The sequence below is a fragment of the Myotis daubentonii genome, chromosome 9, assembly GCF_963259705.1.
Source record: "Myotis daubentonii chromosome 9, mMyoDau2.1, whole genome shotgun sequence".
In the NCBI taxonomy this organism is placed as follows: Eukaryota; Metazoa; Chordata; class Mammalia; order Chiroptera; family Vespertilionidae; genus Myotis; species Myotis daubentonii.
In genome coordinates, this window is record NC_081848.1 from 57,429,569 (window position 1) to 57,442,051 (window position 12,483).

Consider the following 12,483-nt stretch of genomic DNA (forward strand, 5'->3'; position numbering starts at 1 on the left):
AGTAAATAGCTGACTGCTCTGTAATTATAACATACACAATTACGTGTTCAGGGGGCACTGCCAACCGGCATTCAATTCAGCAATTGTTTAAGTGCCAACTATGCCCCAGGCACTGTGGGTTCAACAGCAAAGCAAGCAAGTCACTGTCATCTCAGTGTTCTTTGTCTGGTACAGCAGAAAGACAAAACAATTTTGCTATGACATGATAAGTGTTATGATTGAGATAAAGAGAAAAGGTTGTGGGAATATGTGGGAGAAGCACATAACGCATTCTCTGTGGGGTAGGAGGAGATCCAGGAAGGCTTCCTGGAGGAGGTGACATCTGATGGATACTGTATAGGGGAGGGTGCATGGGGAGGACAGCATACTAACCATTATGCTGAAAGAATAATTTGTGCAAAAGCCCAAGGTGAAAGAGCTTGGTGCATTTGGAGATTATATAAGTTGTTTTGTGTAATTAGAATCTATGGCTTGGATAGGGGGAAGAGGCAGGTGGAGGGGAGGAAAAGGGGGGAAGGAAGGAGGCATCAATGAAAGGCAGTGGTCAGGGCACATCACAAAGGCTCTCAGCTGTTAGTGGAGCCTTCTCAGTGAGTTCTAAGCAGAGCTGTGAGGTGGTCAGGTTTGCTCCTAGAAAACTTCCCTGTATGGGGTTATAGAATTATGGGAGTTCGAGTAGACACAGAGATCTCCTACCCCATCAGACCAGTCTGTACAGGACTCCTGCTGCAGGGCTGAAGCTCAGAAGGCAGAGCCTGAGGTTTGGAAGGTGCTGCGATGCCGCTGGGGCCAGGCTTCCTACCCAGGAATGCACAGCCCAGCCTGAGACCATAAATACATGTGTACGCGCCAGTCAGAAAGCAACCTGCACGACCCCATGGCATGCCGTTAAGTAAAAAGTAGTTTCAAAAGGTTGTCTTCCTTGGACCAAGAAGCTGAGTCAGTACCCGGAATTAATATTTAGCTGGAGTTTTAGCCCAGGTAATTCCTGGCTCGAGCCTGAGGCTGCTCAAGGAAACTATTTCTCTTTAAAGTCTGCACGTGGTGCCTCACACAGCACTGGGCCTTGATTACAAGCTCAGTATTTGGTGATTGTGGTCACTTATGCTCTTTTTTTTTTTTTTTTTTTTTTTAGCTCTCTTACATTTCTAGAAATCTTCAATTTTCTTTTAAAACCCTAACATACCAGGCCATTGTGTGCTTTGTAATCCTTCTTTGTCTTTTTTTACATCATCCACCATGAGTAATGCTTTCAAAAGAACTTCGGAAATTGATGTGAGATCTGGGTTTTGAGGCTTAGATCCTATTCAGAAAAACGGCAGAGGTCTTTTTCTGAGGGTGGACTCTTTATGTGGGTCACCACATCCAGAACCGACCTCTGACCCAGTAAGCCAGGATCTCCTGGTATAATCCAAATATGTGAGATTTAACAGCAGCCCCCCTCCTAAGTTCAGAACTGCTCCCTTAGGTAAGAATTACAGCTGTCAATTATTGACCCTTAATCATCAAAAGATAGTAATCCTATATAATAAAAGGGTAATATGCAAATTGTCCCCTCAACTGGGAGTTCGACCAGGGGACAGGGCCGGCCCACCAACCGTCCAGGGCCCCTCCCCTGGCCGGCCCTACCCCTGATCCCCACCCCCACCCCAATCGGGGGTGGGGCTGGCTGGACCCCACCTGTGCACAAATTCGTGCACCAGGCCTCTAGTTTACTTATAATGAACTTGGGTTCACTCTTCCAATGACCTCATGCTCCACGGGACCTTGCTTTGGGCCGCTGGGACCCTGCTCTCTGTTTCAGAGGAGTCAGCGTGAGAGCCCTGACATTACTATTATTCTAAAAGTGTGTGTTGCTCCTCGCAAGGCCAGTGAATCCAGTATTGTTTTAAAGTAAATATTTAGCCTTACCACACACCACCAGAGTGTTTTATTGTCTGCCATCTCTCCCACAGGCCAAACTGTGTTTGTTTTTCTAGGACAAACTACTCAGAGCCACCTTCTCGGGTGTTTTTATACCACTTGTGTTTGTTTTCCCGGGAATGTGAGATGGTGCTGGATGAGAAGGCCTGAACCAGGCTCGCAACAACCTCAGCCCGTATTTTCATAGTTGCGTTCATGACACAAAGTCGGTCCTTCCGTTCCCCAGCAAAACACAGTTCTCTGGTTCCTCAGAGCAAATGTGGTTTCTTCCTGAGCTTTGCAGAAACACTTTCTCTCTGGCAGTCTTCATGGGGTCAGGTTTTGGTTTTTATTGGATAGAAGATATAAATGCCCATGAATAGAATCATGGGTGGCAATCAAACAAAGTTTTGAAATAAATGGAAATCCAGTCATTTAAATGTGATCTTGACATTCTTTTGAAATGCATGGATAACACTCATTTTCTTTTTACTAGTACGTCCATGTCCTGGACGGCTTCCTTCATCCACTATGTGACTGTCTTGAATTAAATTGGCTTTGGTTTTGCCACATTCTCCAGGGCAAACTAAAGTACATCTCTTTATTTTAAAATGCAAAGGCATTTTCTTGGCTTTTAAGACAGAGAGCATATAATCAGAAAGAAACTGGCTAGTCCACTTAGCATTTCTATTACCAATAGCCCTGCTCCCTGCCAGACCCTATGGCTGTTGGAAAAAAGACTCAGCGGTGATCTTAGAGACGATCTTATCTCCCACCATGGTTTTCGCTTGATGAGGTCTGGTGATAGAGGCCTCTGACTCACTCCTCAAATCTCTCCTCCTTAAATTGCAGTGTCCACAGGCCCTCTTCCCAGCCCAGGGCAATGACTCCTCCCCCACAAAGCTGTATCCAGCTCTTACTCTTCACTGTGTGCATCACCCATCTTTTCTTCTAGAATTTTCCAACTGATCAAGTGTTAACTTCTCTCAAGACTTTCAAGTATCCTTCTCATTCCTTCTGTAACCCTCTGTGTGTCCACCCACCCGTCTCCGAGGACCCTTTCTTGATCTCCCTATTCTTATGTTCTGATAGCATTTTTTGCCGTTTTCTCATTCCCAGGCCTCTTCCTTTCTCACCCCTCCCCCCGCCCCCGGGTCCATTTATTCCTGTGTTTTACACTTCCTTAATAGTTTATAGACCATTTTCACTTACATTGTTTCATTTAATGCTCATAATAACGCTGGGAAGAAGCTATAGCTCCCATTTTATGGATGAATAAACTGAGGCCAATAGAATTACATGACTTGTCCATTCTTTATTCTTTGTTTTAACAATATTATCAGGACCCTTAGTCAGCCAGTCAATGTATCACCTGCTGCTCTGTGGAAAAAGGAAGAAGGTTTGGTGTTGGAACACAAAGTCACATCTTCCCCTTGAAGAGGGTTGCGGAGAAGGGGGAAGATAGGAAAACATCACATTTCTCAATTCTAACATACACTTTTTTTTAAAAACATTTTAACATCTTTGAAAATTGGATGCATATTTTAATTATAATTGGTAGCATTTTTAAGACTGTCTTAGTAATATAGAAAATAATGATGCAACTGATGCCATTATATTCCTCTAATTGAGGTATATAAGCGTGCAGGGGAGCTCAGGAGAAGGGCATAATTCCCTGGGGGAGCAGGGGAAGGGCTCTCTAACTAAGGAGGTAGCAGATGGGCCTTTCTGTGGCTTTTTATTAACGAAGATTATAACGGGCAAAATATGCCAACCACTTTGTCCATTCATCCTACAAACATGCTCAGTGTGAGCCTCTGCGGTGAGCTTGGTGCTTGATGAACAGAAGGTTATCCTGCTGTGTAGAGACGTGAAGCAGCAGTCACAAGAGCATGTGTATTTTTGACTGTGATACCACAGTCCATTGTGCTTTTGAGATTGAGTCTGAGGGAACCAACCCCATCGGGGGTGTCATGACAGCGTGAGCTGAGATCTCTTGAGAAGGATATGCAAAACTTAGTTAGCCGGGGAGGCAGTGGGGGTAGAGCATCCCAGGCAGAGGGCAAAGCATGGATAAAGGCCCTGAGGTGGGAAGAACCATGAGGCATTTGAGACACAAAAGCTAGAATAACTGTATCCCAAAGGGTACTGGGCAGTGGGGCTCAATAGGCTGAAGAATTGGGCAGGGGATAACTCATGTGGCCCTCTGAGGGTTTCAGTCTGTAAGGCTGGCACTGCTTAGGCACACTCACCTTATAAGGTAATGTAACAGGGCTGTGTCTCTCCCTCCAGGCTCACCTCGTGGCAGCCTTTGAACAGAGTCTTGGAAACATGACCATCAGGCTCCAGAGTTTGACCATGACGGCTGAGCAGAAGGTAAAGCAGAAAGGATGCTTTCCCCCCTCCCTGCTTGGAGTGAACAACACACCTAAAAATAGTATTCTCTTTCATTCCGGATAATTGTATAGATTTTAGTGTACTTCTTGAATTGTTAAAGAGTAGTCATGTTGAGTGAAAATACGACCTGGATGGAGAGGTGGTACATGTATCAGGGACAGATTGTCATGGTCCTATTCCTGCTGGTTTCTTGGCTCAGATACCTATGCTGAAAACTGGCCCAACCTCCTGTTTGAGACAAAGGTTTTTTTAGAACTCCTGTATTCCCTATCACCCTCTGTTGAAACTTGCACTTCAGTTGAACTCTATACAGTGAAGGATTTTTTAATATTTTTTTTATTGATTTCAGAGAGGAAGGGAGGGAAGAAAGAGAGAGAAACATCAATGAAGAGAGAGAATTATCGATTGGCTGCCTCCTTCATAACCCACACTGGGGATCGAGCCCGCAACCCAGGCATGTGCCCTTGACCGGAATCGAACCTGGGAACCTTCAGTCTGCAGGCCGATGTTCTATCCACTGAGCCAAACCAGCTAAGGCTACAGAGAATGATCTTAGAACAACCAGTATTTTTTTCTCTACTCCTCAGGATTCCGAACTGAATGAGTTAAGAAAAACCATTGAGTTGCTAAAGAAACAGAATGCAGCTGCCCAGGCTGCCATTAATGGAGTAATTAACACTCCGGAGCTCAACTGCAAAGGTAGGTACAGAAACACTGCCTGCCTGCCCCTAGGAGCCCTCCCCTAACAGTGAGTGATGCAGCTCTCTACCCGGGGCTGGGTGTCCTGTCCGTGGACAGGTCCTGGGAGGCAGATACTTCATCAGGTGACTTTTGCCCTCTGGGGAGGTAGCTGTTCCATCTCATCCTCTTCTCTGATGTATCTCAAAAATGGGAGAAAATGTATTTTTTTTGGCAAAGTGTCAATATTTCATAGCCCTTATCTTCACTAATGCTTTGATGTTTCCATACTGATGTGGGGCAACCTGAAATGAGTTCATCTCATGTTTGTCCAGGAAAATATTTTTGAGTGAATTGCTTTGTCTGTGTGTTTCCTAGTTGGAGGGCAATATGGACGTGAGGATGAGTTCCCTCCTGCGGTAATGGCATTAACAGTAATAGTAGAAGCCATAGTGAAGGCGAACATTTATGAACCACTCACTGTGTTCTGAGCGTTGCGCTCAGTGCTTCAGTTATGTAATGAATGATCTCATTTTTTTTCCACCACCCATATGAGTGCTACCCTGGTCCTCTCCATATGGTGCTGATGGGAACACTGTTTCAGAGGCGAGAGGTGATCCTGGAGTAGTTAGAAGCAGAAGTGGGACTAGACCCGTCTGTCTGACTCTGAAACGGTGCTCTTAAAAACCAGGCTGCAGGTGTAGTTCTGTGCTCATGAGGAAAACTGTCTGCAGACTTAATTTTGGAATCACTGACACTTCAGGCAATGGTATTCCTGGTACCACTGGTGTTTCAGACATCAGGCTTCCTGAGAACTTGATGATAGAGTTGATATGGGAAGGTTAGGAGGAGCTGGCCAGGCAGAGTGGAGGGAAAAGAGCATTCCAGGAAGAGGGAATAGCGTATGGAACGTCCCTGAGAGGAAAGGAGGCTAGTGCAGTGAGCAGAGGAGCGCTAAAAACATAGGTGACTACCGCTGCAATTCACAAACTCATTTCTATGCCTGTCTAAAGCTTAATAGAGCTGGTGTTGGGGGGATTCTTTCTGAGCCTCCCCATATTTATGTAAAGTGGAGAGAGAGTATGCCCCCATTCAATTGACCAAACGGTATAGCACCTACCTGCTCAAGGGCCTTAATACTATCCATGAGGAAAAGAAGGTGATGTCTAGCAGGAATCACCTAGTGGTCCTCAGGTGTGTGGATTTCGGTGTGAGGTTATTCCCTGGGACAAAGGAATGGGCTTGAGGCAGCAGCTGCTGATATCCCACCTTGGGTCTGCAGGAAATGGTACCTCCCAGTCTGCAGACCTCCGCATCCGCAGGCAGCACTCCTCCGACAGCGTGTCCAGCATCAATAGCGCCACCAGCCACTCCAGCGTGGGCAGCAACATAGAAAGCGATTCAAAGAAAAAGAAGAGAAAGAATTGGGTGAGTGTACATCCAAAGACTCTCATGCACTGACTATCAGAGCCAGTCTCAGAACCCAGGCTTGCTCTTAACTTCAGAACGTCCACCTTTGGGAATAGATCCGAAGGAGTGGTTTGTGGATAGGTTTCTACTAAAATCAATGTTGTGCTCAGCCAAACACTAGGATTTACGAAATCACCACCACCTTGTAGTCTCACTGTGTTCATGAGACTTTATGTGAAGTACTCACCTTTCATTTCATATGTGTCATTTCTTCCTCATCACGTGTTGGCCAGAAACCTGCAGGTACTAGAGCAAATTTACTCTTAAGTAGTTTCTTAGTTCCAATGTATTTTTCGGAGTGTTACCACTAATTATCCATTGTTAATCATAATCCCTATCTATTTATTTACACAATCGCCATGGTAGCCTTAAACCACCCTTCTCTTTGAGAAATTTTGACCATGGCCTGTAAGTGTGTTGAATAACAGTGATATTAGCAGTAAGTGAATGGTTCTGATCTTGGGGTTTATACCTCAAAATGTCAAGTATAATAGAAGGGTCCCCATGCAGCGATTCTCCGTGTTTCCACGATCCCAATGAGCTCCTTGACTGTCTGTATAGAGGCATCTTGAACAGTTTCTCCCATTCTCCTGGGGAAGTCCCACTCTGCTCTCCCAACTCAGTCTTTAGTTCTGCTGTTGAGGCAGCAGAGTTCCTGTCTTCAGCCCAAGTTGACCTGACATTGGCCAGTACTCAGACGGCCCCATCTGTCCATGCTGACATCATCGTGTTTTCACAGTAGCTTTGGTGTCCTCATTCACTCCATACACTTCTCACTCATTTTGTGTCATCTTGGATGGTTGGCAAGGTCTAGGAACAGAATAGTTAAAGATTTAATAATCATTTTGGTTACTGATGACTTGTGCTGCAAGCTAAAAGGCTGGTTTAGTGTGACCCTCTCATCATTCTGATGGAATTTTTTTTTAAGTTACTAATGGCTTATGAGTTAAACAAATAGAAGTAGTTCATGTTGCTGTTTCCAATATGCTATTGAGAAATATGGTCTGATTTGATTATCAAAGTGGTGAGGGAGGATTCTTTTCTATGAAAAATCGTGACTACTCATTTTCTTCAGTTTAAGAAATAAAACTTACTTATTTTGCTTTAAAAGTTATTACTCTTGGTTATCCTTGCCATTGAGGAGGATGGATAATTTGCATCCTCAGATAATCCCCGAGTTTACCTCTGTGTAAATTTTGTAATCTCCTCTTCTACCTGGCATTTCACCAGAAGTAGAGGCAAAGGTTTAGGTTGATGGCTTATGTGCCAAATTCTTCTGTTTCCATAACTACTCTCTAGAAATATGACCAGAAGTAAGAATAAGAGGGGAATGGGATGTTGATTCACCCCTAAGCTGGACATATAGTTTGTTATAAATGAAACATTAATGGAAGAAAAATTCCATTAATTGTTTCAGAATGGCCCATTTCTGCATTTCTCAATGGCCAAGAAAGCCCCCAGACTATGTTTTCAGAAGGAAATGGGACTTTCTGAAAAGGAGATTACTTTTTAAAAGATCTTATTTTGGGGCCTAGAAAATTACATGCTTACCATGGCTCTCAGAGAAAACATTGCACTTTAATTCCTTATGTTCCCATTAGAATTCTCAGATCCACCTCATGGTTTGGAGAATTTGTGATATACCAGCTTCTTTTTTCCAATATGGTTAAAATATCCATTTTTAGTAACACAGTGGGATATCTAATTCCCTGCTATTATGTTATCTCATGTATATATAAGGACAGCAGGAGCTCCTAAGTACATATATCAGAGAGATATACAGCCATGTTGGGACCAGTGCAGCAGTACAACTACCCTTTGTTGCTGAGGGAAAAGAAAAGACATGCCCCCCCAGAAAAATTAAGGCGTTAGAGAGATGACTGATGAGAGACAAAACGATGATCAGCACAAGAAGGTGGGGGCAGTCATTTCAACCAGACAGAGAAGCTGGAAGAACTCGGATTGTAGGGACTTCCAGACTCGCTATCCTTTTCCTTGCATAATGGAGGAAGGTGCCCCTTATACGTTCAAAGATTTGTGATCTTACTGGAAACCTCCTCTGTGTGTGGTGTTTATAATTAGCCATGTCGTGTCTGAAAAGTCCAAAGCTTTCCCTGTCACTGGCTTTCTCTGTTAAAAATTGTCTTTTTTCCTTCCCCTTCCCCATTTTTTGCTTGCATTTTCTCTGGCAGGTCAATGAGGTAAGCAAGACTGTTAATATCAGATACCAAGCTAACCCATCCATTGATATGACTAACCTCATCCGCATCCGTCACCATGTCTGAGCATCCTGCTTCGTTGCTGTGTAACCTCATCCTCCCGACATCACCTGCTGAGCCAGGCTTTGTCTTGCTGTTGGCATCTAGTCTTGACCTGAGAGTAGGCATGGAATGTTACCCACAGGGCCAGTCCTTCGAGCTGTCCACACCAGATAACTCTTCTTCCCCTAATGCACTGATTGGAGAGAGCTGTTGGGAACCTTTTTCATAGTGGGAGGAAAACGTGGGAGAACTAATTGCTCTTTGGTCTGCATGTCCCCGTTTTGCATAGGCCTGAGTGTTGGCCGCGGCCCCTGCCAGGCTGACGGTCTGGTCTGTTCAGTTACGCAGCTCCTTCAAGCAAGCGTTCGGGAAGAAGAAGTCCCCCAAGTCGGCGTCCTCTCATTCAGACATCGAGGAGATGACGGACTCTTCTTTGCCTTCCTCACCAAAGTTACCGCACAACGGCTCCTCGGGTTCCACGCCTCTGCTCAGGACCTCCCACTCCAACTCCCTGTAAGTCTGCCTGTCCGAGTCAGACGATGTCTTTGGCCCTTAGGAACCTTCTCAAATAGGAGTGACTGGCAGACTTGCTGTGATACCTCTGCTCCTGGGGATCCTTGATGTCTTGCCTTCATAGGGACTAGGCATGTCCCTTCAGTGATTTAAGACTGGAGAGGCTGAAAGAGAAAAGAAACAGGTTTTTGTTCTGGTGGCCACATCACTGTGGATAATTAGTAGGTTGGCCTTGGGCGAGTTGCTGAACCTCATTTTGTTTCCATTTATTTATCAAATTGGGGTAATAGTTGTCTACTCACCCTAAGGATTGAACAAGATAAATGGATATAAAAGAGCTACAGCCATCTTGCTGTGATGAGGAGATGGTGTTATAAGCATTGGCAGTGTTAGCTGAAGTTCTGGTTCTTTAGGGTGACAAGGCTTAGTGTGATTACCCTTTTCTTCTTTGACCATAATTTGGTGTTGACTCTCAGAGGTCAGCACTCAGAAATTGGAAGTTTAAAAAAATGGAGAGGTTCAGTGGCAGTTCTCTTTACCAAAGGATCTATATTTTGTAAAATGACTCATCACCCTGAACTCCCCTCCTAAGTTTAAAATGAGTGCATTTGTTCAGAGCTCTTTGGGAACACAGCTGGTTCTGTTAAGTGAGACACGTGTTTGCTCGCTCGGCCTTGGTTTAGGCACTGCTCCACTTGGTGACTGGTTACATAGAAGGGACCAGTCAGCTGCTCTCGCCCAGCCAGCCTCCCATGATTTCCACTGAGCACTCACTGGTCATAGTCCATCTAAAAACATCCTGTGCCCCATCTAAAAGCATAAGCCCAGATGCTAAGGGCAAGAACAGGTCAGGAATGGCATGGGACAGAGCCAGGTGGGAGACCGAGGTATCCCCTTAGAAGGCGGCCCAGCTGGCTTCCTGCAGCAGTGAGAAAGATGCCCCTGCTCCTGGGGCTGACTTTTGTTAGAGACCCGGTTAGGAGAGAAAGAATTGAATGAAGCTCAGGTCGTCTGCAAAGACAGTTGTCCACAAGATGAGACAGTGCCTACGAGAAGAGAGCCACAGAACCTGGGTTCGAATGGGCACTGAGCTGGAGTGAGACACCTTAGATTCTTCATTGATGAAAACGAGATTCGTTACATCTACCTCACTGGATTCTTGTGGGGGCCAAGTCAGACACCGTGCTTGAAGGGCTTCCTTCTTCCTGTTCCGTCCTCCAACCTGAGGCGGCCAGGTTTGTGGAGCCGTCCCTGAGGCCCCTCACCCAGCCAGCCCCCTGGAGACAGCAACTACACAAGGGTCCCAAGGCCAGCTTCCCCGGTGGGTGCAGGAAATGTGGGCAAGAGGATGGGCCAGGCTTTGTAGCTCGCCTGCTGCACAGACCACGTGGAGGAGGAAACTCCGCATGGGCCCGCCCACCGGTGAAGCAGGGCCCTTCAGGGGCCTTCATCTTACTTAAGTAGATTAGTAGCCCTGTCCCTGGGGGAGCACCTGGTCCAAGGGTGGCTGCAGACACATGCACTTCTGTTATGGGCAAGGGTAAACCTGAGCAGGGGGAGTGGGAGGAGCACTGAGGCCTGGACTCCAGCACCCCCCACCCCCACCATCCAGGGCTCTGTGCTCCTGTGCGAAGGATGAGACCAGTGGTTGAGAATGCCAGTCCTTTCTGACCTGCTGAGTGCCTAAGAGATAAAGGACCATTTGTCTGTGGCTGCCACATGCACCATCGTTCTGGAGCAGAAAGGAAAGGAGCTCCTCACCTCTGCTTTCTTTCTGGATTTAAACTTTGTATAGAACAACCTGTGTGAGCAGGGCACCACTCCAGATGTTCCACAGAGACCAAGGCGGATGTTAACCAGATTCCCACCCCTGGGGATCAGGGGGGGTAGTAGGGACAGGACACAGTACACTTCACTTCCGAGCTTCTGTCTGTGCCTGGCACTTTTCCTGGCTCCGGTTACAACCACGTACAGGACAGGTACATTCCTGCTCCAGTGGACCCGTGTACCAGAGGGAGAGATAGACATTCAACACATCACTCTGAGCAAATTAGGAAAATCAGACAGTGCTGAGGGTTAATGCTGGGATAAAAACAGCGTGTTGGGCTACAGAGCATCATTACAGCATGGTCAGGAGAGGGCCTCTGCAGAGATGGCACTTCAGCTGAGACCTGCATGGCAGGAGCAACCGCTGGTGCGATCTGGTCAGGAAGACGAGCTGCTGTAACAGACTCAGTCCCAAAGCTCAGAGGGGACATCTGAATGTTTGTCTCTGGTTCCCTCCAAGCTCAGTGCAGATGTTCATAATCAGCAGGTGGCCTGCCGAGGCAATGCAGGCACCGGGTCTCTTCCACTTGGGGCCGGCTGTCCCATGGGCCGGAGTCCTCAGCTGGGTGCTGTGTCCTGCCAGCTGTGCGGGGGGAGGTGGGGGGGGAGCATGCAGGAGGGTTTTATGGGCCATGTCTGGAAGAGACACATGTCACCTCGTCCCACAGTCCACTGAGCAGGGCTCGGGGTCAGCCACCTGCAAAGGAGGATGAGAAACTGGTGTGCCGGGAGGGAGAGGGAACAGGCAGGGCAGCCTTCCTGACCTGAGAAATAAGTAGCACAAGTAGCCTATGGTGGAAACAGGCCTGGGGGTCTGAAAAACAGGGGGATGGCGGGCGTGGCTGCCACATGATGGGCAGGGAACCAAGGCCACAGAGGTAGGTGGGGCCTCTTGCATGTGAGGCTTTGAAGTTTGCATCTGATTTCATGTGATGGCTAGATGTTGGAGAGTTTTAAGCAAGAACGTGAGATCTGAAATAGTGTTTTGCAAAGATCAGTCTCTGCTTTGTGAATAAGGAATATATAGGGGGCAAGAGTGGAGGAAGGGAGATCACATAAGGGGCTGAGAGTGCACTCCCCTCATCCACTTCCCCTCCTGTGAACTCTCCAGTCACCCTCCCCACCGCTAGCCTGTGCCCTCTGCTGGTGCACTTTCCCCCAAGAGACTCCTTTCCTGCAGGTGTCTGCTCAGTGTTATCATAAGGCCTTGCCTATGCACCTTGCAAAAAACAGCACCCCCGCCACCATCCCCTCTCCCCGCTCCCATTTCATTTATTACCATTGCAAATATCACCAACATTCTTCTTGGTTATCTTGCTTTGTCCCCCACCATCCCTCCACCATTACCCAAAAATCTACAGGCTAAGCTCCATGGTTGGTTTTGCAGACATTCAAATATTAGGTGGAATGAATGCGTGACTGATGCTAGTGGGAG

At 46.7% G+C, this 12,483-nt stretch overlaps 1 protein-coding gene across 8 annotated transcripts in view; it reads left to right on the plus strand.

The window, feature by feature from the left end:
- The window catches only part of NAV2 (neuron navigator 2), a 366,516-nt gene that overhangs the window by 326,561 nt on the left and 27,472 nt on the right, over positions 1–12,483 (plus strand). For all 8 annotated transcript variants that reach the window (XM_059709138.1, XM_059709130.1, XM_059709131.1 and 5 more), the window contains 4 exons: positions 4,195–4,278; positions 4,887–4,998; positions 6,260–6,405; positions 9,049–9,221. In XM_059709138.1, the coding sequence (XP_059565121.1) occupies positions 4,195–4,278; positions 4,887–4,998; positions 6,260–6,405; positions 9,049–9,221 (515 nt within the window). The remainder of the gene's footprint in view (positions 1–4,194; positions 4,279–4,886; positions 4,999–6,259; positions 6,406–9,048; positions 9,222–12,483) is intronic.